Source organism: Larus michahellis, chromosome 6 (assembly GCF_964199755.1).
Source record: "Larus michahellis chromosome 6, bLarMic1.1, whole genome shotgun sequence".
Taxonomy (NCBI): domain Eukaryota; kingdom Metazoa; phylum Chordata; class Aves; order Charadriiformes; family Laridae; genus Larus; species Larus michahellis.
The window spans coordinates 8,305,070-8,331,909 of record NC_133901.1 but is presented as its reverse complement, the minus strand read 5'-3'; the positions used below and the strand labels follow the sequence as shown (position 1 = coordinate 8,331,909).

General features: G+C 38.5%; 3 protein-coding genes across 16 annotated transcripts in view; 1 reads left to right on the top strand and 2 right to left on the bottom strand.

The window, feature by feature from the left end:
* The window catches only part of IFT80 (intraflagellar transport 80), a 54,733-nt gene extending 50,162 nt beyond the window's left edge, over window positions 1–4,571 (bottom strand). For 2 of the 11 annotated variants that reach the window (XM_074592942.1, XM_074592943.1), the window contains exons 1-4: window positions 4,366–4,558; window positions 3,295–3,420; window positions 1,876–1,962; window positions 879–1,100 (exon numbers count right to left, since the gene is read on the bottom strand). In XM_074592942.1, the coding sequence (XP_074449043.1) occupies window positions 879–1,100; window positions 1,876–1,912 (259 nt within the window). In that variant the 5' untranslated portion in view covers window positions 1,913–1,962; window positions 3,295–3,420; window positions 4,366–4,558. Of the gene's footprint in view, window positions 1–878; window positions 1,105–1,875; window positions 1,963–3,294; window positions 3,421–4,302; window positions 4,320–4,365 lie in introns of those variants that run through there. The other 9 variants (XM_074592947.1, XM_074592948.1, XM_074592940.1 and 6 more) reach the window with 7 other exon arrangements.
* A 34-nt stretch (window positions 4,572–4,605) lies between these two features.
* The window catches only part of SMC4 (structural maintenance of chromosomes 4), a 40,431-nt gene continuing 18,196 nt past the window's right edge, over window positions 4,606–26,840 (top strand). Inside the window, exons 1-7 of one of the 4 annotated variants that reach the window (XM_074592934.1) lie at window positions 4,606–5,269; window positions 7,343–7,538; window positions 8,687–8,862; window positions 9,476–9,667; window positions 11,475–11,651; window positions 25,242–25,406; window positions 26,494–26,621. In XM_074592934.1, coding sequence (XP_074449035.1) covers window positions 7,382–7,538; window positions 8,687–8,862; window positions 9,476–9,667; window positions 11,475–11,651; window positions 25,242–25,406; window positions 26,494–26,621 — 995 coding nt within the window. In that variant the 5' untranslated portion in view covers window positions 4,606–5,269; window positions 7,343–7,381. Of the gene's footprint in view, window positions 5,270–6,089; window positions 6,750–7,342; window positions 7,539–8,686; window positions 8,863–9,475; window positions 9,668–11,474; window positions 11,652–25,241; window positions 25,407–26,493; window positions 26,622–26,840 lie in introns of those variants that run through there. The other 3 variants (XM_074592935.1, XM_074592933.1, XM_074592932.1) reach the window with 3 other exon arrangements.
* Window positions 25,243–26,840, bottom strand: part of TRIM59 (tripartite motif containing 59) — a 29,699-nt gene continuing 28,101 nt past the window's right edge. The window contains exon 4 of the transcript XR_012587736.1: window positions 25,243–25,382. The gene's annotated coding sequence lies outside the window, so the exon portion shown is untranslated. The remainder of the gene's footprint in view (window positions 25,383–26,840) is intronic.

Here is a 26,840-nt window from a genome sequence, read left to right as displayed (position 1 = left end):
GAAGAAAGGAGACAAAGTCTGACCTAAACAGTATGGACTGCTTCATAATAAATGTAAAATAATAATTAAACCAGTTACCTAAGACTTCTTCACTGAACTGGGGATATGAGTATATCCGCCTTCATGAAGGAAGAAAAATCTGACTGCGTGCAAGTCGGGAAAAATCAATTCCTCGTCTCTTTGGAGAGGAAGTAAAACAAACACCCCAAGCCATCATCAAACCTTCTTGCTCCCACTTCTCTTCCACAAAACAGAATCCATACACTGGAATACAGTAGCTACTATATTGGATCATACAGTTTAGTATTAGTACCCTAGACAAATAGCAGCATACTGGATATACATATGTATATATATCTCTGCCAGTATAGTGGATATATATACTAGTCTTACACCTCTCACAACAGCCAGAACTAAATGCGTTAGGGGGATATTCAAGACTCCATAGAAGCCAGGTACAAGATGTGTTCTCATAACATGTCCAAGAAATGGTCTACATTGATATTAAATATCACCGTTAAGCAATTTCAGTAACTTGGTCATCTTCAGTTTTCATAACTGTAGGCGATACAGTATCTATGTAGGCATGCAGTGAAGACATACTTAAAGCTACTGGTTTGTGAAACTGAAAAAAGATGGTAGAAATTGACCTTACATAAAAAAATATACATCTGCTGTCAGAAATATGTTTGATAATGTTGTATTGGAGAAAGTTATAGTTGTACAATGTATTAAATTTGAAACTACTAATGTTACACCAGTGCAACTGGTGTACAGGTATTTGAAATTGCTTTACTGCAGACTCCTTAACCTCTTATGTATTTGAGTGACATAAGCCCAAAGTGGTATGAAATTATAAATATTTTAAATTGACTTACCATCAGAACTTGTGAGAACAAAGCTCTCGGCATGGGACTGCTTCTTCCCACCTATACTTCTGGGAAACCAGTGAAGATCTATGGGATAAATATCATCTGGAAGTTTCACTACTCGCGTGGTCTCACTAGTTAAAAGGTTCCATTTCATAATTTGGTGATCATCACTGCAGGAATATAGCTCATCAGCTGTAGTCCATCCCACACAGCTAACTAATTCTTTATGTTTAATTAAATTAAGGAAGCGTGCACATTTTAATTATTAAAAATAAGCTTACAAAATATCTCATCTAGGTTAAACAAAGATGAAGGAACAGTATACAGGAAGATTATTTTGACAAGATTGTTTTATATATATATATTTGATAAGAATGTTTTATATAACAAAAACATGAAAAGAGCTGGTAGAAATTCAGCAAAAAATAAAACAGACTGTATTGTGGAAAAATATAATTCTTATTATGATGCATACTCATTGAAACACAGCTGAAATGTTGGGTTACACCTCTAAAAGGGTCTTAGTGCACAATGCAAGTGCAGAACGCCCAACTGTCATTCAAATGTGTCAGTTTATTAACGCCACATCATATTTAAATTGTTGACAAATCTAACTTATTAGTAGAAGAATTACAATTTTGTTTGTATCTGCTACATGCATGTCTTATTACAAGCAAGCAGATGTACCACTACTCCTATTTACGGCCTGGGAAAGCCTTTAACTTATAACTACAAATAAGAAAGGAAAGAAAAACTTGAAACTTTCTAGCAAAACGTTGATAGCTTCTGAAGGGAAGTACTCTAAGCATATTCAACATCTCTTAAAACGTTGCCCTTAAAGGCTGCACTGAATGGCAAAGTGAAGAAAAGAAGAAAAAAAAAAAAGCCACCTGCAATTTACAAATATTTTACTACGACATTTATGATAAAGAGATCCTTTCTGGAAAAAAGGCTATTCAGAATTAACATGTTTTTCTATGATTTATTCTGAGACAAAGGATATGTTTTGGTTCCTTTAGAAGTGAAGTCTTCAGTCTCATTTCAGTTGTTCAGATGGAGCATTAAAAAAAGATACATAGGTATGTTGTAACTGTAATAAAACAAAACAACACATATATGAGTAGCTAAAATTTAAAAGGAAGACACTAACAGCAAAATAGAAAGTTTTTAAATATGTAATATTACATTAGTACTGTGGCAAAATAAACACCAAACGAGACCTCAGTTTTAAAGAAATCTGTTTGTACAGTACCCAACTCCACACTTATCTGATCATTTAGTATAAACACGCTGGACAATTTAATGAGCAAGTGATGCTAGAAACATACTGCTACAACACTGTAGGTTGAAACACTGAAGTTCCCTCATGCTGACATATAGCCATGAAGGTCGCAAGGGAAAACCCGGAGTCACAAACTTTTCAAGGAACTTCATGCTTAGCAAGTGCACTGTGAGAAAAGTTAGGGGGAAAAGTCATACTATGAAAATAACCCTGCCGTGACAAAACGATACAACGTCCAAGTTTTTCATCCTCCCCTATTTGTAATGTCCACGATACTTTGCTGCAAAACAGAAATTCCATAAACAGTTCACTGAGGTCCCATCCTCTCAGCCCCTTCCCTCTTGTGACAGCAAAAGCCTTTGTGTATCTGTGCCTGGACAGTGTAGAGGCACTGATCCAGCTTAAAACTTTTCTGTCTTCCAGGATGGAAAGAAGTGAGACCAAGAGGGTGAGAGCACAAGGTACACTCTGAGGAGACCATGATGATGCACAGTGTGCCCTTCCAATCTTCTGGAATTTTTTCACTACAAAAACGACTGCGTGTCAAACAGTTACTATGCAGAATTTAAAAAAGCATTTAAAGGATACCAGTTCTAAAACATATAATTTCCTGTGCCCAAAGAATAAAATGAGGTATTTTCAACCCTGCTTTACATTAATTGATAAACACACAATAGTTATTTTTAAATAATTACATCTCTCCTACTTGAACGTCTAATTTCCTTCTCCTGCCCTTATCCAAAAACCACATAGGGAACCTTGTCATCAAGGCATTTAAAAGGGGCCTAAGTTTGCGCTAAACTTTCAAAGTAGCTTTTTAATCATGTCCTTGACTTCTGTATGGTGGCAATGCCATTGTACAGCACCTGTATATACCCGCTCAGCATACGCTGCAATGTTTTCTGCTGATCAGTTACAGAGCTAGTCTCTGCGACACAAATTCTAAAACAAAATCCCCAAACATAAACCATAAGATTTGTATACAGCAAAGAAACAGCACAGAGTAAAATGGTATTAAAGATTTATTCTCCACTTTAACATAAGCCTCTCTCCTGCTTAACAGAATACCTCGTATTTATTTGGATGCATGGATCTTATCTGCTTCTATTTTCTGTGCACACCGTACTTTGCTAAACCCACCTTTTCAGTTGCTGCTTGGTAGTTTTTTATTGATTATTTCCCTCTCAGGGTATCAGCAGGCATGTCGCTATTGTCAGCTTCCAGCTTGCACTCCCTCCCTCCAGCACAAGGAATTCTGTTATTTTCCTTTCAAAGACAAGGCCAGAACTTTATTATAATTTTTGAAAATGGCTTAAACGCTCTTTATGTGCACCTAAAAGGCTGAACGCTCACCCTTACGTCACACAGCTCACCTGCTGTCAGCAACAGGTACATCCATCATCACCCACCCTAGTACATCCGCTACATACAGCTCCGCAACGAGCCCAACAGCAGGTTAGCTGAAAGCATTTTAAAAAAGATGGGGCAATAACGAGGAGTTATTCTGGCACGGTGAGTCTGGCCCGGCTTCTCCCAGCCCCGCTGGTCCCCGTGTCCTGCACAGCAGCCCCAGGCCTCCTCACCCTCTCCTCCCCTCAGCCTTTTCCTCTCCGGAGCTGCCGAAAGAGCAGATGAGGACCAGAGACGGCGGCGGGAGATTGAGCAAGAGTCGGGGGGGAGCGAAGGAAAAGAGAGACGGCGGGATGGAAAGAAAGGGCGGGGATGGGGATGGCGGCGGCGGGGCAGGAGCTCGCTCCTCCCGGGGCGGCTGCGGCTCCCCGCCGTGAGGGAACTGCGGTTCTTCCCGCCCCGCCTGCGTGAGGTGGCGGTGCCTCGTCTCCCGAGGAACGGCTCCGGGCACCACACAGACGGCATAGCCCGCTCCCCGGCCGTGCCAGCACCCCCTTTCCCTTCACAGCTTCCAGCTTCCCAAACGGCAGATTATCCCCTCCGCTCCGTCCGCTTTCTCCGTGCGAGCACCAGCGCCCGTTCCCCCGAGGGGCGCCGCGGCTAGGGGGTCGGGACTCCCCCGCCCCTACCTCAGGGCCGTCCGGCTGCCGCCCGCTCCCCTCAGCCCAGCCCGCCTCCCACGCCGCCCCAAGGGTCACGGCTCCCGACCCTCTCGCCCACCGCGGCGGTGAGTCAGACCTGCCGCCCAACGCCGAAAGGAGGATCGCCGCCTCCTCCTCCTCCTCCCCAGCCCGCCTTTACCTGCGCCGGCAGCGGGAGGGAGAGCGCAGAGCGGCGGGCACCGCTCCCTCAGCGGTCAGCTCCCAAGCCCCGGCGGCTTCCGCGCTAATCCCGCCTTCCTCCCCGTCCCCGCGGCGCCGCAGCAGCGGCGGGGCCAAGCGGCTCCGTCTCTATGGCGACTTCCCGCGAGACTTCTTCTTCCTCCTCCTCCTCCTCGTCCCACCGCCACCTCACGGGCCCTTCCTGACCAGGTGACACGGCCTGGTGGCGTCACCGTTAATTAATACCGCTTTAAAATCGTCGTGTCCCCACAATTTTTATCCGATTTTTATTATTTTTTCATTTTACTTTTTTCTTTTTTTTTTTTTTTTTAAATAACAGCGCTCCTTCACGCCGCCGCTCCTCCGGCCCCCGTCGCCCCTCGCAACCAAGCGCCGCCCACTGACCTACTTCTAAAATTAAAATAAATCCTTCCCGCCGCCGGGCACACGGGCGGCCACGGCCGTGGGGCTGCTGTCACCCTCAGCCGCCAGCCTCTCCCCTCAAAAAAAAAAAAAAACCCACCGCTCCTTGACGCGGGGAGATTTATTTATTTTTACTTTTTTTTCTCCTCTACCCCGCCCAGCCCGTCCGCGCAGTAACGGAAAACAAGATGGCGCGGGAGCGGGACTTCTTTTTTTTTTTTTTTTTTTTCCCTCCTTTCAAACCCGCGGGAGGCCGGCCCCCTCCCTTCCCAGCGTGCCCCGCGCTTTTCTAACGAATTTCGGTTCGAGTTCGCCGTTTGGGCGCCATTTTCGAGTGTGGAAAACCGCCGAGCCGCCCGGCGGAGAGTCGGAGCCGTCCGCTCTTACCGCAACCCCGCGGTCCTCGCCAGGGCCGGGCGCCGCCAGTCCTCGAAGGTAGCAGCTCGGCGGGCGGGCGCGGGGTAGGTCGGCGGGCGGAGGCGCCGGCGGTTCGCCTGAGGGCAGGTGGAGTTGGGGTGGGGGGGGCTTCCCCCGCTGGGAGCGGGGCGGCGGGGGACGCCCTCGGGGCGCTCCGCTGGGCAGAAGGTGCTGAGGGGAAGGGTGGCGGGGCGGCGGGCTGTGCCCCCCGCCTTATTCTTCCCCATTTTTCCCCGCTCTGAGGGAGGGAAAGGCGGCGGCTGCCCCTCTCTTCGGGGTCGGGGCGGCCGGGTGGGGGCTGCCCCGCCGAGGGGTGCGGGCTGCTCGGCGGCTGCCCGGTCGGGACACGGCGCCTGGTTTGTCCGTCCTGGCTGGTGTCGGCAGATGCGTTTGAGGAGCGGGGATGAGAAGGGGTCCTCGGCAGCCCAAGCGAAAGCCCGAGGTTTCCCGCTGTGCCCTTAGGGACCTCTGGGGACCGTGAATCGGAGACCCACCTAGGACGGGGAAGGCGTTTCGGTATCAGAGAGGCCCGGTTTTAATCTGCGTACAAAGCAGGGACCCTTTCCGTAGCGAGCTCTGCCTGCTACTTTTATGCTTGAAGCATAAGAGAGAAATTCTAAGCAAGTCTGTAACGACTTGGAAAGACCGTGACAAGGGCGCAGTTGGGCGCCTTAGATTAACGGATTGGTTAGAAGAAAAAACCCGAAATTTTTCACTGACAGGGGTTATCGTTATCAAATTTTATCGGCTGTTAATAAGGAAGCTTTTCCGTCCGTCTCCGGCTCTCCTTTTCGCCATCCCCGTAACAAAAACGGCACTTGGCAGGGGATGGCGGAGAGATGCTTTTAACAAACACCTTCGAGCTGACTCGGGGGAGGGGCCGGGCATGAATTTGTTAAATTTGTTAGTATGTGGCAGCTGATTTATCGCGATTTAAAGGCTGAGGTCAAGTAGTTACGCTTTTTCATTCTGTTGCAGTATCTGGGGGGGAAGGGTTGGTAAGGTAAATAGGTCTATATTGCACAATTCTGTTGCAGTGGAGCAGTTTTGGATTAAAAAAAAAATAAATAAATCTGGTACTTTGAGAGGCTGTAATTGTCTGCGACAGCCATTGCGGAACACTTTTGAACAGGGGCATAGACTCAAATTGCCTTAAAATGATTTCTTTCTCTCGTTTCCCCCCCTCCCCCATTGTCCCAAATGAAGGACTCTCATGAGAGTGTGGGTTGGGGGTAGGTCTGAAAACGTCAAATGATTGGCACCAATTGTAAGATGACTTTCTAACCACGTCAGTTTTTTATCTTGTGAGAAGTAAACTTTCTCATGTCTGTTTTTCTGTGAACTAACTTCGCCACTTGCTGCAATTTAAACTCTTCGGAGAGAGTTTCGCTCCTGCAGTCGTCTTTATTCACATTGGTTGCTTTCTATTTATACTTTTTGGGAGCTGTGCTCAAGTGCCAGCTGATGGACTTTTGTAACGTTGCGTTCTTCATCAGTTTACTTTAACATCACAACTAGATTAAGGTATTTTGTTTTACTTTCTCTGATAAATGCTGAATGCTGGTGGTAGAGGTTGCGTTGTATTTCGCGAAATGAATGTGTTGATTTAAGCTGTTTAAGAGTCAAGTATTTGGTATAATTATGCAGGTCTTTTTGTTTATCTATCTATTGATATAAAATATATAGTCAGCATGGACTGTTGAAAGTAAAATGCATTTCAGGTCTGAGACGTGTATGTAAAGAGTGCTTCCATAAGATGTATGGCTACTCAGTTTGTTATTGCGAATGCCTTTAACTCTTTTGCCCCCAGCATTATGGTTGCTTTCTCTGAGCATAGTAACTGCATTGAACATGGCTGTATGAGTTTTCAGTAGGTAGATTTGTGCTGTTTTTACAGATTCAGGTCAGTCCGTTGTTTTTTTGGGGGGTGATGTGTTTTAAAACATATCATTATGAGGCTAAGCTTTAGATTTTGTTTCAGGTTTGGATTTTTGTCTTCAAAATACTTCTGGTCTTTAGTTTCTAAATTAGTCAAACATCTGGGCAAACATGTAGGTATATTCCTTAGGGGATTGTAGTTGAATGCTTAGATCACGGGGTTTTCTTGTTTATGTTAGCAAAGGAGATAGATCCCTTCGGTAGTTTGATTGCTTGGAATGGAAGGGGAACAGACAACGGAGGTCAAGCCAAGCAGGATCACCAAAACCTCTACAGCAGCCCATCGGAAAGGCAGAGAGCCCTTAGAGGAGTCCACCAGTGACATGGAAGTGGAAAATGAAGGTGACCGACAGCTTGGTGAAGTACCTCCACAAGGTAGGTCTGAATATTGTGATTCTGATGTTGTGTAAACTTGATGTGATAGTGCCTGTTTAGCAACAATGTTCAGTTGAATTTACCAACTGCTGCAGAGAGGATTTGCTCTTTTCTCTTCTAGAAAGGAATACTGAAAAGCCTTGACTCCTGGCAAGTTTAAACTCTTTGAAATGATAAAGAGGGCTTGCAAAGAGTTAAAGTGTTTGGACCAGTAATTTAGTACACGTGCAAAAGCAATTTGTAGACTTTCTCCTAATAAAGCCTATTTCATATTCCTGATCTGTAACATTGTACTTAAGATTGTGGTACAACAGCAGGATTTTTCAAATTTATATGCAGCCAATGGTATGGGATTTCTTGGAATGGAATAAATGTCAAGTTTATTTACTTAACTCTTAAAATGATTTGACTTTCTTTTTCATGAAGCAGTGTATTTTCTTGAGTTTCCTGAGTTGAGTTTTTGCTGAAAATGTCTGGAAAAACAGCAGTGTGTGTCTTTTTAGGTAGCCAGATATGCAATTATTGAAGCAAGGTATTTGACAAATAGATTAATATGTTGAAATCGGTGGCAAATACTACTGTCTTTTTGAAGAAAAAGTTGATAGTAACTGTTGAAAAGCTTCTTTGCTTACAACTAGCTGATATCCAGGGGGCCAGTTTGTTTTCGTAACAAACTTCCTGTCTTTGCAGAGTAGTTGTGCTGTCATTACAGCTTTCAGAGCATTGTACAGCGATCCCCAAATCTTGCAGAGTGACTTGTGAGCACGCTTGAAATGTGGCTTTGCACTTATTAATTAGAAAGACTTTGCCTGTTTCAGATTTGTAGGCTTATTGTGACGGTTGTAGCTATTGTAATTGCAGAGTGCCTATTAAAGTGTGTTAGAATAAGAATTACATAATGAAAGAAAAAACCCACTAGTGAATCGATGGGACATCTTAAATATCTCTTCAAAAGAGTTCAGTTCATGGAAAGACAAATTTTAATTCCACTTAGCTCATTTTAATAATTACAGGCAAAATTATAGGTTTGGTTCATATAGAAATTATGTTTGCTTTTCCAGTTGAACATTTTGAAAGGTGTTTAGTCATTGAGAGCTTATAGTCTTTTTTTTTTTTCCTTTCTGTTTATTTTGGATGGTTTTTGGCAGTCTCAAATGAGGTGCTTGATAATCGAAGTTTAGAAGAGATTTTGGGTAGCATCCCTCCTCCCCCACCTCCAGCAATGACCAGTGAAGCCGGTGCTCCTCGTCTTATGATAACTCATATTGTAAACCAGAACTTCAAATCCTATGCAGGGGAGCAAACTTTGGGACCTTTTCATAAGGTATCTTTCTTTTATCTTAAGCATTTTTTAAATTAAGGTGGGACTTCGCTGGGTATTAGTATTCCTTCCTGTGTTTTCATGTAAGCTTATCTCAAAACAACTGAAAAATACTTAAATTTTAGAATGACTTATATAGTAATATTCTAAATTTTCATTATTGGACAATAGAGAAAACAGTAAAGTGTAACTTTCTCATATTGTACAATTTTAATTTGTCAGTAAACCTTAAAAAAGCACACTTTTCTCTTTATTTTGCTTACTGGAGAACTTTTAGGGGTATGTTTGAAGAATGAGAATACTTTTTAGTGCCCACAAGAGACTTACGTGGCTAATCATGAAACTTTCCTTGCGAACATGCTTGCTAAATGCAGTATCGCTTTGAGTTAACAAGTTAAAATATAGAAAGCTGAGTTGAGGTGTGATTTTTTTCTTTTTTTTTTTTTCTGAAATGAGTTGTACTGCTTTACTTTTGGCATTAAACACTATCAAATAGTCTGCAGTTTCATGCAGTAGAAATAATTGTGTTTTAAACTGTTCACAAATGAAATAGGTGATGTGCACTGGCCAGGATCTATTTCCCTTTGAATGTCACTCTTTTCCTTCTATTATGCAGCGTTTTTCATGTATTATTGGGCCAAATGGCAGTGGAAAATCCAATGTCATTGATTCAATGCTTTTTGTGTTTGGGTATCGAGCACAAAAAATCAGATCCAAAAAACTTTCTGTGCTGATCCATAATTCTGACGAACATACAGACATCCAGAGCTGTTCTGTGGAAGTCCACTTCCAAAAGATCATTGACAAGGTATGTATGCTTCTCTTCAGAACAGTGGAGACTTTTTTTTTTTTCTTTAAGGATTTGAAAACTTTTAATATTTGGTTATTTTAGTTTGAGGTGGGAAAAACTTCACAGCATGATTAGTTTACCTTTGGGATGTAAAGCATCAGTTCAAAGTTAATTAGCTTTAAAAATTCCTCTATTGAGTGGTGCAGTTCTTAAAATATTAGTAGGGATTCTCTTTTTATTTTCTGCAAGACTAATATTTGGTACATGTCCGTTTTTAAACTATTTAGAAATATGTAATGATCATTTTAAGAAGAAGTCATTTTAGAGTTGTCATCTGTTTTACCTCAAGTAAATAAAACTTATTTCTGAAATTAATATGACCCCTAAAACTTTCTAAGTCTACATTTAGACATGTTATATATTCTTAAATTTATAATATGAGCATATATATAAAGAAATAAAACCTATTTAAGCAAAACTTTCCAAACTGATTAGGAACTATTTTAGGTTATCTAGATTTAGAGAAATATATAATGAATCTGAAACTTTATTATTTACACTTTGTATCCTGTAAACATGCCTGCAATTTTAAAACAGATTTTTCGTCAAAAATTCTGAACCTCACATCCTACCACTAAATATTTTTGAACTTGATATTTTGTTTGAATGAAATATAAAGTGTTGGAAAACTAAAAAAATATTTATTTTGCTTGCCACTTCATGTACTGATAAAAACTTATGGACATTTTTGTTGATTTATTGCAATTACAGTGCAAGGAATTTATTTCTCTTACTTTATTTAAGTATCATTTTTGTGCACACCTTCTAGCTGAAGTATCAACTACTGAGTTTGGGGACAGTCAAAATAGTGGGAAATATACATCGAAATTTCAAAAATTGTGTTAATAAAGTGGCAATATATGCAGCCTTTAAAGGAACAGTTTTAAAAGACTTGTTTTTTTTCTTTGACTTGATGTACATACACACATACCTTTTGCTTGTATTTATAATAACCCAGGTTCAACATTCTTAAATTTATTCTTTTTTTTTTCCATTTTACTTTGTATTAACCTCTAGGAGCTAACTTTATGATCTAAAAAAGATCTGTATATACTAGTTACCAATTCGATTATGCTCTTGGGGGTTAATCTGTGAAAGTGGTAGGCTAGTTTAGAACCATTCATTGATTTTTTTTTTTAACTTTTTCAAGTATAGTACCAGCTTTATTTTAGTTGTTGCTTTGTAGGTAAGTCTTAAGATATCTTTTGAAGCTGATGATGTCGTATTTGTCACATCTTTAATGTTTTGCTTTTTTATCTTCGCAGTTTCTCTTTAGAACTACTTCGCTAAAAGTAACTCCTTTTCCTAGCACTATAAAAGAGGAGTTTAAAATGCGACTGGTACTTTTAGTCATTCAAGGCTTCCTAATCTAAAATTTAAAGGGTGGAATAGCACAGCCACTTTAAAATTGACGTAGGCCTTTTCATTTGTGATTTGAAGCAGTGCTAAGGAGAATAAACTAAGTATTTTTCAATGCAATAGCTTGTATTATTGGTGAGAAAGGCATAAGATGAAGGCCATTCAGTTTAAACAATTTGGGCTAGTTTTTGTACAGTTCCCAAGTATTTTTGGAGTTTTTTTAAATATCTTTTTTGAGATATGCAGCTTTAAGATAGTTCCCACTTCTACTAGACTTCAGTGTGCAGTTGACTTAAAAAGCGATAAATGACTTGAATGCGATAAAACTTCTGTGCTTGATAGTGAAATATGAGGTAAACCTGTGATATAGTAATTGTTTTTCTGGCTTTGCTTTTCCTCAAAACAGGAAGGAGATGATTATGAAGTCATTCCTAACAGCAATTTCTGTGTATCTAGAACTGCCTATAGAGATAATTCTTCTGTCTACCACATCAATGGAAAGAAAAAGACATTCAAAGATGTTGGTATTCTTCTTCGAAGCCATGGAATTGATCTGGATCATAACAGGTTCTTAATTTTACAGGTTGGTGTATAAATAAAACCAATTTTAAGTAAAGCTGTATTTCCGTTTACAGTAATAAAAAATGCTGTCTAGGTTTTAAGTCTTGTATTTGAGGCCTTAAAGTACTCTAGCAGCACATCATGGTTTGCATGCTCTAATAAAGATGCGAATCATTATTTGCTGCTTTAGAAATTTAAGGAAGAGAAACAGTTGAAGATACTAATAAATTTTTTTGTTAATAAATTTGTGTTCCTGACATGTGGATGAATAGAAGAGTTGTCATACTTGTTCCGCCCTAGCAGCACGTAAATATTGGTGTAGTAAAATAAACCTTAAACCCCAATATTATTGTGCTGCTTAAGCGTGGCAGAGATTCAGCAACTTGTTTATGCTTTAGATAAAAGTGCATCAATATTAACTTAAATCCTAATGATTCCACGGTTAAGTTATCTATGGCTCTCATATATAGACATGGTTTTACTGGAGAAGTATATTTATAAAAAATAACTGCATAAAAATGGAGTGCAAAAAAAAAACCACATGAAGTGTACTTTGTGTTTACACTTGTTTAACAACTGTAGAGGACTCAAAGAATGGCAAGTTTATAGCCAATTCGAGCTATATTTTTAAAAGCTACAGTTCATAGTCTTTACTGTAGAAATAATCGTAGAATTTGTCAATATAATAGCATTTATATTAACGTTTGACTTTAAAATAATGAGGCTTGCTGGTATCTGTTTGCTGTTCAAAAGACAGGCTGAAGAGAGAACCACAGTAATTTTTTCTAGTTTTGAAATAATAATGGAGAAATTTGCTATGTGCCAAACAATTACTTAAAATGTAAATTGAGTTAAAGTACTTGATGAAAGTATTTAAATATTAATTCAATTGAGGAACTATATCTGCAATTACCTGTAATTATTTCACTACTATTACTAACAGGTCCCAAATCTGTTCTGAAGGATCATGGCCTAGAAAATTAGCGAGCAGTAGGAGCCCTCCCAAGGTCTGATATTTTTCAGTACAGTTTATTTTAGGCCTGTTTTTGTCAAAGGAGCTTCCAGTTCCCCTCTAAAAAAAAAAAAAAAAAAAGAAAGAAAAAATTCTAGATAGGTTGCTCTGCTTGCTTCACTTCCTCAAGCCTTTTTGTGCAGTCCTTTTTACAGTTACACCCACAAAAAGAGGATATATCTGTTTTGAAGTCTCCGTGCCAATTAATTATTCTCTCCAACACTTTATTCCTGTACTTTCTGTTTCAAGATGGAGTGAGAAGTACCTCCAGCAAAACAACTGCAGTAAATACACTATACAGTTGTTCTGCAGTATCACTTTAGCAAAATTTCTAAAAGGGAGAGAATGCAGAGTCAAAGATTAAGCTAGGTAGAAATTATGGTGCAGTGATATCAAAAGCTTAATGTTAGAGAGCGTGCCCTCTTACCACTGGGAGGAGGGGAAGGCAGTGTTTGGGATGGAGTATTGCTAAGCTTTTTTATTTATCTTATTTTTTTCCCCCCAATGTGATTTGTTTTCTTCTCCCATTAATTGTTTCCCAGGAAGTTATCAATGAGGAGAACATACCCTTTCCTAAAAGCTTGAGTTTCATGCTTTCCACCTGTACAAGGGGAAATAAGGGGGAGGTAATAATTAAGGTATAAAGCAATGGTTCCCACCATTATTTTTTTTTTTCTCATTACACTAGAATCTTTGTGGGTAATGTATTAGCAAGAATGGCAGAGGAAACTGTACTGAGATTTTCTGTGTTTCTTTAGTCTTTCTGACTGAGGCAAGGTCCTTTGTCTTTGCACATAAAGTTTTGAGCCTTTTTAAAGTGAAATTTACTGATTTGGTGATTCAAAATTGAGTACTTTCCAGTTGGGAAATGTAGCAATATTTTCCACATAAGGACAGTCGAACTTCAAAACCTAAATATTAAAAATTATAGTTAGAAATAAATGAGACCGTGTCAGAAGGCTAAGGCTGTGAACTACTATCACAAGGATTGCCCTTTTTCCCCTAATGTTTTTCAAATTAAGTTATTTAAAACTGGGGGTATAAGAAACAGGTTTGTTTAGCTTTTGCTCTTCTCTTGTTATAGCTAAACTGAGTTTAACTTGGTATCAAGTCAGAGTAATTTCTAATTTAAAGTAAGTTATAAATCTCTTTGACCATGTCAATAGGGTGTGATTAAAATATTTCACTTGTAATATAGATTTTGGGCAACAATGTTAATTAAGGATTATCAAATGATGGTTTTGGCGTGCAATAGAATATTCGCTAGTTATACTAAAGAAAAATTGTAAGAGAACATGTCCTACATGTAGTAACAAAACCTTTAGCTACTTGATTATATCTTGCTAGCATATTTAGTATTACTCAATGGAAAATACTTGTTTTTTAGAAGACTGCTTTATTTTTTTTTTGGTTTCTTCTCCTCACTTCACCCCCTATTTTGCAGACTTTTTTTGACATAGTAGATTTTGGTGCCTTTTAGGATAAAATTTGAAAGCATAGGCCAGATTGAATTTTTTAAATGTTGGGTAGGGTGGGATACAAGTACTTCTGCTGATGCCATACTGAAAATACTAAAATCAAACTACTTCCGTGAGTAACATTACAAAAAACACCTGTGGAAAAACAGAATATGTAAGACTAATTGAGTAGTTCTAGAAGTATTACAAATCCTGTGCCTGAACTAGCTAATTGAAAAAAATACTGTTTAAAAATGGCTTTAGTTACAATGGGATATTGCCAACATTTAACAGGAGGAGTTTGTCACTTTTGTGATCCTTAAGTTCTTACGCTACATATTTCATGTTTTTAATAAATTGATATATGCTTTTAGTACTTTAGGAATAGACAACTGTTCAGGGCAATTTTAATGAGCATGCTACAGCCTGACACTGCAACAGGAAAAAACCTCATCTTGTCTCTTAAAAAAAAAAAAAAAGCATGCTAAGCACTGTTGTAAAAATGTAACATCTTTCTGCAATTTTTCTGTCTTCCATGCCTGATGCCTCAGCATCAGTAACTTACATATCTGTAAAGAACAAAAAATAAAATTACTTAGCTTTTCTCAAAAGACTTGAAGTGTATATGTAAGTGTATATGTAGAGAAAACTTGTGTGGCTTCTGTGCTCTGAACAGGCTGGGCAAAACTTGGAAGGTAAGTATCTTCGCTGTTGCTCAGTAGTGAATCCTCTGAACAGGTTAACGTTGAGGCCAGAAAAAAATCTCGGCCTCTTTATCCTGGCTGGTTTGCCTCTAAGGCATTAAATAAATGGGGAGCACTTGAAGGAATGTCAGTTCTGGACATCGCAGGGTAGGCATGTCTTGGGAGCAACCATTAATGCCTGCTGAAACTGGCTTTTGCAGTCTTTCAAGGTAAGAGAAGTATAGTCAATACAAACTTTTTAAAAGGGAAGTGGAATTTGGTATGTAACTCCTGAGCGATTTTGCAAATGAATATTGTAGAAATGGAAATAAATGGAACAAGACTTTACATTAATTTTGTACTAAAAGACAATATCGTGGGAGCAGACTTCTATCAGTTGATTTCAATTTACTTTAGAACCTACTTTCTTTCAAACAAAAAGAAACTGTTAAGTAAATTTTGTGCTAATTACAGTAGTATTTCACTTAAATACTTGATAGACAATTAAAATATTCTCAAGCAAGTATATAACTACTACAGTGACTTTATATGTATGTATTTTTTAACTGATTGGAACGGCATTTTGTAATGTGCCAAGTCTTATCCTATGGCAAGATGATATTGCCAGAAAGGAAGTTTAGTCAAGTTTTTCACCTGCTGCTTTGTGGAAATAATGTAGGAGTCGCTCTTTCAGTGTATTGGAGAGGAAATGAGGGAGAGCAGATTTTCTTCTTGCTTTGAGATAAGCCAGAAGTTCCCAATTGTTGAGGTCTGCTTTCCTAATGAGGCACACCAACATTTGAGCTAAAGCACCGAGCGGAGCACAAGCTGAAAAGCTCTACTGGGATTATAAATGGAGACCTATGCTGCCAACATTGGTGGTGAAGAGAGGTTTGTTCTAAAAAGGTCAAAGACAGCTGAGCTGAAGTGGTGGGAAGAATTAAAGCAAGTGCAACAATATAATTAAGTAAAACGAGATTATTTGAATAAAATACTATGTTAAAAATAGAAGCCTCCCACTGATTCATAGAGTACAGAATCAATTTCACTGACTGTTTAAAGATTACGCTTTATGCTGAAGTGAATACAGAGCAGCATAAGATATGCTAATATGTCTGTGTGCAGTTTCCAAATTAATTCTCATACACTATCAGAAAACTTACTTTGGCAATTCATATGATTTTTATTTTGCAAATTGCAACCTAACGTTGCAACCAATGTTTATTAAGCTTTCTTCAGGAAAATAGGCAAATATGGAAAGCAGAGAAAAACACTGTGCTAGGAGCAGTGTGTAATTTACAGTGATCAATTAAATAGTTTAATTAGAACATACCTATAATCTTAAGTCATACATTGTAGGTTGAGTTTGACAATGACTGACTTAGATTCCAAAGTGACTCTAGATTTGCACTCAATTTGTATTCTTGTATTAAATAAAAGAATGTCCTTAAGAAAGCTTCTAAAATTAGTCAGATGTGCAAACAGCTTGACAAAGGCTACTTTTAAATTATTTCCAGAATGCAGAATAGTAGTTTTGTGCAAACAACTGAATGTTGTGTAACAGGCTAATTCTAAGTTTTTCCTCATCTTTGGACAGTAGTGGCCTTGTAGATTTGTCTGTGTGCATTTATTACTTATTTGACTTTCTTGATTTCCCACATAGCTTGTAACACTTTTCTTGGAAGGCAGAGTATGAAGTCGAGTATTTCATACTTTCTCCCCTTCTTTATATTTGTAAAATTGAAGGGTAGAAATGAAATATGACTGCAACCATTAAGTAATATCAGGAATAACATGGAATTAGGTGGGGGGGAAACCAACAGTGTTGTGGCTTACAAGAGCTGTATTACAGTCACGTTTCCAGGAAAGGAAGAATAAGGTTACAGGAATTTTGGTTATGTATGTACATAGCTTCCAATGCCCACATATGTAGAATTAGAATTCATAGTCAAAACTTTACGTGAAGAGGGGAGTATGGGCACACTGTCAAAACAAAGTCAAGTTGAAATTACCATTATGGAAGATTGAAGATACATGAATTTAGCACTTTTTTTTGCCATTCCTTACTGTACTCCTGCTTAAAAAGGGAGAGCCATTATTTTGCTAAAGTTTAAAAAAAAAAAAAGTGAAGTGTGAGCACTGTCATGATAGTCTAATATAAGAAAAATAAAAAATGGGAGAAGGGTTGAAAACAGTGGAAGTAGCATACAGGGAGATGGAAAGACTTGTCTCGCATTGCTTAGTGGCTTACATAAGATAAGAATGCAGTTTGGGTGCCTTCATATTATCAAGAAACTGACTACACAAAATATCCAGGAAAAAAAAATAATTGAGGCAACTAGTGTCAGATGCAGAAACTAAGAATTATGCAACTTCTAAGCTAGCACTTGATCAAATGATACAACAGGTTGATACTCAATACTACTTTTCCTCTTAATTTTACTCCCAATTGACTTTTGCAGCAGTTACAAGTTCTGTCAAACAAACGTGTAGAATTGGAGCTGCATAAGAAAAGAGCCTGAACCTTATTAGTAGTCATTTATTATTAGTGCTAGTTCTAATATCAGTGTTCAGAAGTGGGTTAGAATGGAGGACCAAGAAAGGAAAAACAGTAATTGGAATTTCCCAAAATTAGGTTTGTATTTTCTATCTTTTAAATCTCGGTAGAAAAACAGCTTTTATAGTAATTGCTCTAAATATTCTAATGTGGCTTCTCCTTCAAGCAAATCCGTGGTGCCACTGGTTTCATTCTACGGGCTGCATAAGCCATTACTCCTATGCTGCTGACGCTAAGAAGCTGTGCACGCTGCATTTTCAACTCTTGTAGCTGGCTGGTGAAATACTTTCAAAATCTCTTGTCCACACTCCCTTTGCTCTGGGAGAAATGCTTCATTTTTTGAAAGAAAATGAAATACAGCTGTGTTCTATAAAATAAGATGAGAAATCTCAAACTTTACTATTATTTTATTAAGAGAAGTTTTGCCTTATGCCAGGTCAGCTCTGTCGAGCCTTCCATATTAAACAGTTAAGAAAAGAATTGAAATTGGGTGTAGTTTGGATTGATCAAGATTGATTTTCTTCAACAAGACAAACAATAACAGATTTTGCCTACAGCTGCTGTAATCCTCCACAAAACTTTGAGTTAGAGGTGACTGTTACAACCGCAAGTACCGTTTTCTCAGCGTTCTGGATACGCTGGCTACAACTCAACTGTTTGCTTCAGTTCAGTGCTTAAAGGACAAGTTCCGTTGATCGCCTGTTGCATATAAAGAAAACCCTATTGTTTCAAAGTTCAATGTGCTATGGATTTTCCTAATAACTCATAGCCCTTTTTTTGTGAACAAACATACATCCATTTAATCTAAAATTCAACATGTTTACATTAAATCTTTACACATGCATATATAATAACGCTGTCACAAACATCACAAGACTGTTAACCTTGTGATGCTTGACAAAGTTCAATGAAACAACGGTCTGACCACTGCCTACGTTTGCGTATCGCTTCAATGAAACAGAATTGTAATACCATCAAGTTGCATGCTGATTCATTTATTGAGGTAATTTAGTAAGCAAATTGAATATACATATTGGGAGTATTAAGAAGTTACAAGATTACTGTAATTGTGCTGTAGCAGCTGTTACATTCATCCATCACTCAAAAGATTTTTGGACTTATTAACAAAACGTCCTTTTATGGGTGTTTAAAAAGCCTTAAAAGCTAGTATGTTGTCAAACGTATGCTACCGATACAGTGAAACTAATGAAATACTGTTCTGAATGTGAAAAAAAGATGTGATTGCCTTAAAAATGCCAAATATTATAGCCAAAGTTGTATCTAAAATTTTGCGAGTTTAATGTAATCCTGAAACAATTATCTGTTTTGACCATAACCCCAGCCCACAGCTTTCTCTCCAAATCCTGTAGCACTTCTATTTCAAGGCAGGAATTAAAAATTGGGCAGCTTGTAGTAGTTAGGCTTATTTTACTTTTCATTATTCCAAACACTGGTAGCAAAAGAATTCCAAAACAAAGCTAACATCTTGTATCGATACAGAACCCGGGCTATAGGCAGATTTGACATCTGGGTATGAGAGACTAAATCCAAATGTTGACAGTTGAGGAAACTTTTTGTGAGAGGAAAATACCCAGGTTATTACAGGAGATGCTCCTTACTTGCAATGTGCTTCCTTCGTACAACTTGAAGTAAGAACGCTTTCCTCCTGCCCAGCACCTCAAAGGTGGAGAAAATGTGAACAGAAAGAAAAGCTAGTATAAAAGATTCATCTAATCTACCAGTATTGACAAAATGTGTGATCTTCAAGCTTGAATTCAATTGATAAAGTATGTTGGAAGTTCCACAAAGGCTTCAGAAGATGTTCTTGTGTTCTACTTGCAATGGTTAAAGTGAGAAACTAAGACAAATAGGATGTCCTGCTCTCCAAGGTAGTGCCTCACAAAGTTTCAGTCGTGTAAAAGCAGGGAAGGTTTTTCCAATAGATAGTATTGCATTTTCTAGGCAGTATTTTCTCTAAAACTATTCCTTATGAGCAAAGCTGAATGCAAATTTCAATTCACTTAGATGTTACATTACTCCACTCTTGAACTTGACAAGTGTTGAAGAGCTCCGCTACCAAAAACCCCTCCAAACCCCAAAATACAGCAACCGCACCAGAAAATTCCCCTCAAAAACCACCCAAAGTACCCAGTACTCCCCGCCCCCCCCAGAGTACAGTACATTTCCATCTACTGGATTCCAAGCTACAAAATTCACTTGTTCCAGTATGTTTTAATGTGCCCAGTATGTTTTAATGTGCCCATGCTTTACTGTGCTTCAAAAGTGTTCCTGATGTGTGGGCTTTAACACTCAAAAGTTAGTCCAATTTGTTAGATTGTATAGGATCAGGCTAATCTATCCCAAGGTTTTCAGCACTTTGTTTTAAATCTTCAGATTAAGATACCAGAAATTAAGTGACAACCAAAATCCTGGAAGACTGTTTTTACCTACTTGCTGCTGTAATTATGCTGTGGAATGCTAACAAAGTTGATCTGCAAATGTTGTATTAACAGTTTAGTAGACAAAACTCATTGTGTTGCAAGACACTGTCTTCAAAAGTTATTTTTCCCAAATTTTTAGGGGTGAGAAGAGGAGGCAGTAATTGGTAAGCAAACATCTTTCTTTATAGGTTCTCCAGAAACCACTAGTCATGATGCAGAGTGAAGGGTTTTAAGGCTGCTGTCGGTAATCTTTCAATGTTAAAGGGTTTTCGCTAGCCCTGTCTTGTTTCATACCAGAATTTTAAAATGGAGTTTGAAGGCTCTATTCTGAAACTCCATAATTCTAGTTCCAGCGCTATCACAGACTGAACTGTTGTGCATGGCACAAATAAGCAACAACGTTTGTCCCCATCTGAGGCTGAACAACGTCAATATTGGGATTAGTGCATTATGCCGTTCAGATTTCTTAGTTTTAGAATTAGTGCTTCAGTCCACAGACCCTACTCTCGATGTAAAGGAAGGTTGCTGGAACGTGATGCTGCTGTCTGCCAAAAGCAACAAATGGGAGTTATCTGCAGAAGTGAAAAGTAGTGTCCTGTTTCAGGGCTAGTGCTAAGAGTTGCAGAAAGGCAGCTTAACGAGCAGGTCAACATTTTCCTTTATCAAGCAGTTTGATAACCTTGTTAAAATTCAAGTTTCTGTATGCCAGATATCATTGGATAAACTCAGATTAAAAGCTTTGTGTTCTGAGAGGATCCGCTGTTTCAAGAAATGAACGTGTAATTTTAGAGAAAATGGTACTAGCTCTAAGAAACGAGGTAATGAGTTTAGGGATTTCATTGTCTCAACTTTTGAGGGCTACATGGGAGGTGAAATTCTTACCCTTCACAAATTTGCCCTAAGAAGTTACGTACAGCAGTGGGGTGTGGCTATTTAAGTAAGCTGCCTGCATTGTTAGAGATGTGCTAGTCCTCGGGAAAATCTGACTTAACGCAAATACAGAAGAGCGTGTGCAACGTAGAGACTGAAATTTGATGAATTCTGTCTATAGATGTCTTACATTAAACGTACAGCGTTCCTAACATACTCCTAGGATGCAAGTATGACTTCTACTGAGATGCACAGAACTCAAAGCAGATAGACCCTTGACTTGGCAGCCTCATAACGTTAAAATAGTGATAGATTATGCAGATGATGTCGCCGCTTCTGTCACTTCAGCCATCGTTATGGGTGTCCACCCACGGCATCCTCACGGGCTTGAACACAGCAGGCACGGGTAGTCCCGGCACTCCTGGCTGGCGTATTTTGCGCTGCCGCTTCACCCTGTGCTTATGCTGACCCTCATCATCTCAACGGGGTCGTTGATTCCAAATGGTTAATTTTATTATGAGCAATTCTTTTTGAAGGCTTTTACAATTTCCTTTAAAGCTTTTGCTCTTTACTTATGCACAATAGAAATTTAAATTTGAAAAGTACCTGAACCATGGCACTGCAATTATTCGTCTCAAGAGTTCAGCTGTGCAAAGGAAGGCGGAATCTCCAGCTCCCAAGTTCTTGAAGTTATTCCCTGTATTTTTCACCGGAGGAAGTGGCTTTCAAATGAAAATGGCTCTTGCCCTTCTGTTATAACTTTGTAGCCTGCTGTCAAGCAAGGTTTCTCATGATTTGCCACAGCTGTCAGTTAACCTTATTCCTTAGAAATTTCTGCGTAGAAACTCACGTTCTCTATTAAAGTGTACCGTGGTAACTAAGCTGAGGCATTCCGTAGAAACTGTTATTTAGATGTATGTTCATTATATGGTGTTTGAGCTGACCACCTCTGTTACTGGTGATGTGCCAGCATCCCAGTGACAACTTCAGCCTGACGTAGACGACTTCACAGACAACGCAGGAACTGAAATGGGGTTTGGAATTCCATGTGGAGTTCTTGCACTGAATGTCGAGCCTTCCCAAAATACTCAGTGGGTATTTGCTGCTTTTTCATACAGTGATTACTTAACTTTTGTGGATGTTTCGTGCTTTGTTAGCTGTCAGCCACTGTCACCAATGTCTTAGTGTTGACATCCATTTTGATTGTCTTCTCAACTAAATAGAGGATTTACTTTTTTATTGTTGTTGCACATTGCTCCCTCTCCTCTCATGAATTCATGCCTGTGAGCTAGAGCGAGATAACTGAGGCAAATAATAGATTTCCTGGTGGTCTGTTCTGAGACTTTTTAAATTTAGGTGTGACAGCTATGTTAAGCATGCCCAAGCATGTTTTCTTCTTTTCAACAAATGTCTGCCTGCTGCCGCCTTAGTTTCACTTTCAAAAATGCTGTCCGTATTTCGAAAGATCTTTTACTAGATAAATGAACAAGGGTGTTCGGGGTTTTTTTTTTTCACATAGTTCAAATAATGGGTCAAGTAATAAGCACCATTAAAATGTTAGGAAACAGTTAAATTGACTATCAAGTTTCAGCAGAAGGCAGAGTTGTAAAATGTGTTTTTCACCTGTTAATCATCGTCATGACTGCTTGCAAGAAGAGTAGGTACAACTTTTACAGCCTCCTTTATCAGTTAAAATAGCTGCAAACCTTTTCATTTCTTAATGTTAACTGGAGGGGTGGGCTAAACAGATTTCTTAATATATTAACGTGGTAAATATAAATATTAAATAATACCCTTATTATTCAGTTATAGTTTATATATTCTAAATGTTTTCATTTTTACCCTTGATAAGAAAAGAATCCAAGAATTGAAGTAAGTAGTCCGTCCTACATCTCTTCACATAAGAGGAAGTGTATGTAATCCTAAAATTGCATGCTTATGGTGAAGTAGAGCAATTGCATATAAAATTGGCCATAGCCAGCCTGGCAAATTCAGTTCATGTGGTTTGTCTTCTCAACAGGACGCGACTCACTTCAACTTTTCAAAATGGTATTGTAGGCGTGGCCTAAACTGAGCTCACCAGTAATTCCTGGTCATACGGTGATGTATTTATTTACCATGTAGACAACCAACCCCCTGATTTCTTAATTTATGAGGTTATAGAATTAGATGTAACTGGATTACATTTCATTAGTTATTTAGTTATTTACTATTTCATTAAGCATATTGTAGTTATATTCCATTACATAGCGAGCTATGGAGAACCCTCACAACTATGTTGTCATCTTTCTTAGATGGCTGTGACTTGAAGATGGTTAATTGTACTTGCCCAGATCATAACAAAAGTTGACTTGTCTTCTTTGCTTGTCCATAATTCCTGTGTTAATCCAGGTAGTTTTGTGGTTTACAGCAGCACCTAACTTGAGGGATATACATGCAGTGTAGAAAATTCATAGACTTGATGCTCAGCACCTGAATTACATATCTGTTCTGTGAGTGGTTTTTTTTCTTGGATGTAAACCGAGGAAATGCTTTAATGCAGGAAGAAACAAAATAGAGACTTAGGACAGTTCCACAGAAATTCAGGAAGTTACACAGTTTCCTACCCATGAGTAGTGTCTCACTGACAGGTGGGTTTTGCTAGAGAAATCATACTTTTGTGGCAAGGGAGCAAATGTGTCATTGGAATTGTATGTAACACAACTGCAATTACCAGAAAACTAATTGTTTGGCTTTTTTGATATGCATAAGAAATAAGAATAAGAGTTGAGTTGGTTTTATTGTTTATTAGGGGGTTTTTTTTTGTGTTGTTAAACCTGCTGATGCTTTTAGGAACAGTAATTACCAGAAAATTAAAACTTAGATGCATTTAACTTCTAGAATTTTAAATTAAAAAAAAAAAAACAAAACAAAACAACAAAACCCAAAACACTTCTGCCTCTGTGTTTTACTCTAACAAAGGAATTACGTGCATGAAAGACTTATCTTAATAAGTATTAGTTCTTATTTTGCAAAATTTGCAAAACTTTGCTTTTCCCCTTCTCCTCAGCCAAGCAGTATTTACTAATTGGAAGAAAAGCATGGGGCCACTAGGTGTCATTGTATACTGAGTACGTGGAACAAAATCACGTCGGCAAAAAATTCTTAGCTAACATCCCGGAGTACCTTATCCGCAACTTTCTGAGCTGGCGACGGGGCTGATTCGCAACGCTTGCCTAGAAATCCTGCACCTCGTTGGCTTCTGTGACTGTCCTTTCTGGTTCCCCGTCAGACTCATTAATCACCCCTTCTCCTGTAGGTTCTTCAGAAGTTCTTCCTCATCCGTGCTTTTGTAGAGACTTAGCTGTCAGCTCACGCTCAACAAGCAGCCAACAATAATGACTAAATTCGCAACTATGTTTTCACTCTGTGGCTATAGACTTAAGCTTTTTAGCTTGGATACTGCACTATAAATTTTATTTTGTTGGGTTTTTTTTCTAAAAAATCTTGTCAGTTCTAAAACTAAATTAAAAACTTTATTTCAGCTTGTTATTTCGTGTTAAAAAGCATTAAAAATCGGTCAAAAAGGCCAATACTGGTACTCTGCAGTATTGGCTAGCTGTTTTACCAGTGAATTGTCTCTTGTCATGTACCTCACTATCTAGGTTTTTGAAGGGTGAATAGTTTTTACGCGGTGTTCTCTTTATTTAATTTTTTTTTGCAGCATCTATCACATCTATTCTTGCTCCAGATACCGTTTTAATATGTGTATATTCAATTTCATGTCTTCATCTTCTGATCTATGACCATGTAATTTACAAAATATAATCTGTAATTTGAAAGAGTTGGTGCTACTGTGTCCTAAACATAAAACGTTGATGATAGGTATGTTTTTGTTGTTGGCTAATGACAGCATCAGTAAAATAAACAGTCCTTGTCATTGTCTCAGTTAAATCTTTCCTAATTCGTATTTAAAAAAAAAAAAAAAATTCAAATTATTGTTACTATTCAGTTTAATAATTTAAAGTTAATGCTGTACATAAAAGAAAATTAAATGAAGGAAACCTAATACTTAAATAATGTTTTTCTTTTTCCAACAAGGAAGTCTCGGTTGTATGAATTACAAGTCCAGTTTATCCATCAGACATGATTTTATGGACCTTCTGTTTTCTAAAGAGAACCCTCCAGGGACTTCAATCCTGATGAAGCTGCCTTAAGACCATTGGGTGCTACGGGACCAAGAGGGCATGCTTTATTCTCTTCTTCTCTTTTTAGGTTGGGGAAATACATATTGAATCTTTAGAGAAAGGAAGCAATGTTTAGACCTGAATGGTGGCTTCAGAAGAGATGCTGGGTTTTGTGCACATCACCATCACACGCTCCTCGGAGGAAATATCTATTCATTTTGATCTTTGTTTTCCCAAATATATTGCTACTCTGTATAGTCAATTTTGATCACTGCATTATTTTGTTCTTTTTTTATAATGCTAGAATATGGTCACATACTTGCATTCCGAAGACATTGGCATTTTTTTAGAGTACTAACTCTTTCCTCCAGGAAAAAATAAAAAAAAAAAAAAAGAAAAGAAAACATCACACTTTTCTTTTCCAAGGGGGAAGTTGAACAAATCGCAATGATGAAACCGAAAGGCCAGACTGAACATGATGAAGGCATGCTTGAGTACTTGGAAGACTTAATAGGATCTGCACGACTGAAAGAGCCCATCCAAACTCTGTGTCGCAGAGTGGAAGTTCTGAATGAACAGAGAGGAGAAAAGGTGAGTCTCAGAAAGTTTTGTTTGTGTTACAAATAAAAAATATAAACTTGCAATGTTTCATTATTGGATTTTTTAGAAAAACAGTTAACTTAAAGATTTGGTTAAAAATTGGCACTCCTCTAGAAAAGTAGCAGTACAGAGAGATTTTGAGTTATCTTAATTGTATCTGCTGTTCCTCTCACTTATAAAAGAAATGGGCAGTCAACATCAGTTGCCCTCCTTTAAACACAGCGCTGTTGGCTTTCTGTTCCCAAAGGTTTGAATGCTTGAGTCAGAACAAGGTTTTTTTTACCTGCTGAACACTCTTTGATCATATCTGCGTGCATTAAATGCTGCGCAGGCTGAATAGAGAAACAGATTATCGTTATCTGAATACATCCAGATAGGGCTTTTTATCTGCCTGACTCCTGTTTGCTCATAGGAGAAGGAGCAGGGAAACATTTCATGTGCTATGGAAAGGGGAGAGGAAGAGGGAGGCAGAGCATTGAGGTGATGCGCACACAGCTGTGTGAGGAGGCTTAAAAATACAGAAAATTAGCTGTGACTTGAGCTATGTAGATCTATTGCAGAACTTGCATCCGTAACATTTTATTTACGCGTTGAGTTCTAAAAGTACTAAATGATATCGTTCTTTTTACTTGGTGTGTCCGAGGTAAATCCTAATACGTGGCAGACCTTTTTTAAAAGGCTGGGAAGGAAAAAGACAAGTAGTTGCAGGAATTAACTTAAAAGGGGCTAGTCAAAAGGTTGAAATATGGCAAATAACATATACTGACTGTCTGTGTAACTCCTCTTTATTTCTGACCTATGTTTTCCTTGATTTGCCTGAGCTGTTCCTAGCATCTGTAGGGTGCCTTTTTAGTTTTAAATTACTGTTTGAATTGCCCTGAAAGGACGGTTTCCACTGTGGACATGGTGATCTGTTCTTTCAGAAAGCTTGTAATGCTAAATTGCCTTGCCGAGTTAATTGTTAACACCATCTCTCCAGAGGACGCGTGTGCTACGAAGGGTCTGGGGTTTTTCTCCTCATGGTTTATTCTCTGTAGTACCAGCAGTAAAGTCAGCTCTGATTCTCTGTTTTGTCTAGTTAAATAGAGTTAAAATGGTGGAAAAAGAAAAGGATGCCTTGGAAGCGGACAGGAATAAAGCCATTGAATTTCTTTGTTTGGAAAACAAAATGTTTAAAGAGAAGAATCACATCTGTCAATACTATATGTAAGTACTTCGCTAAAGTTTTGACTTGGCTTTAATGTGGTGGCGGTGGTGTTAAGCTCTGCTTCAGTATCTCTAATCAGAAATATTTTGCATTTCTTCACAGCCGTATCAGTCCTTCAAAATTTGTTGAATAGCATGTGGATAGTGATTTTTGTTTCAAATTATGACGTTAAAAAATTTAAAATAGAGACCATTTTCACAAAAACCTTAAAAAAACCC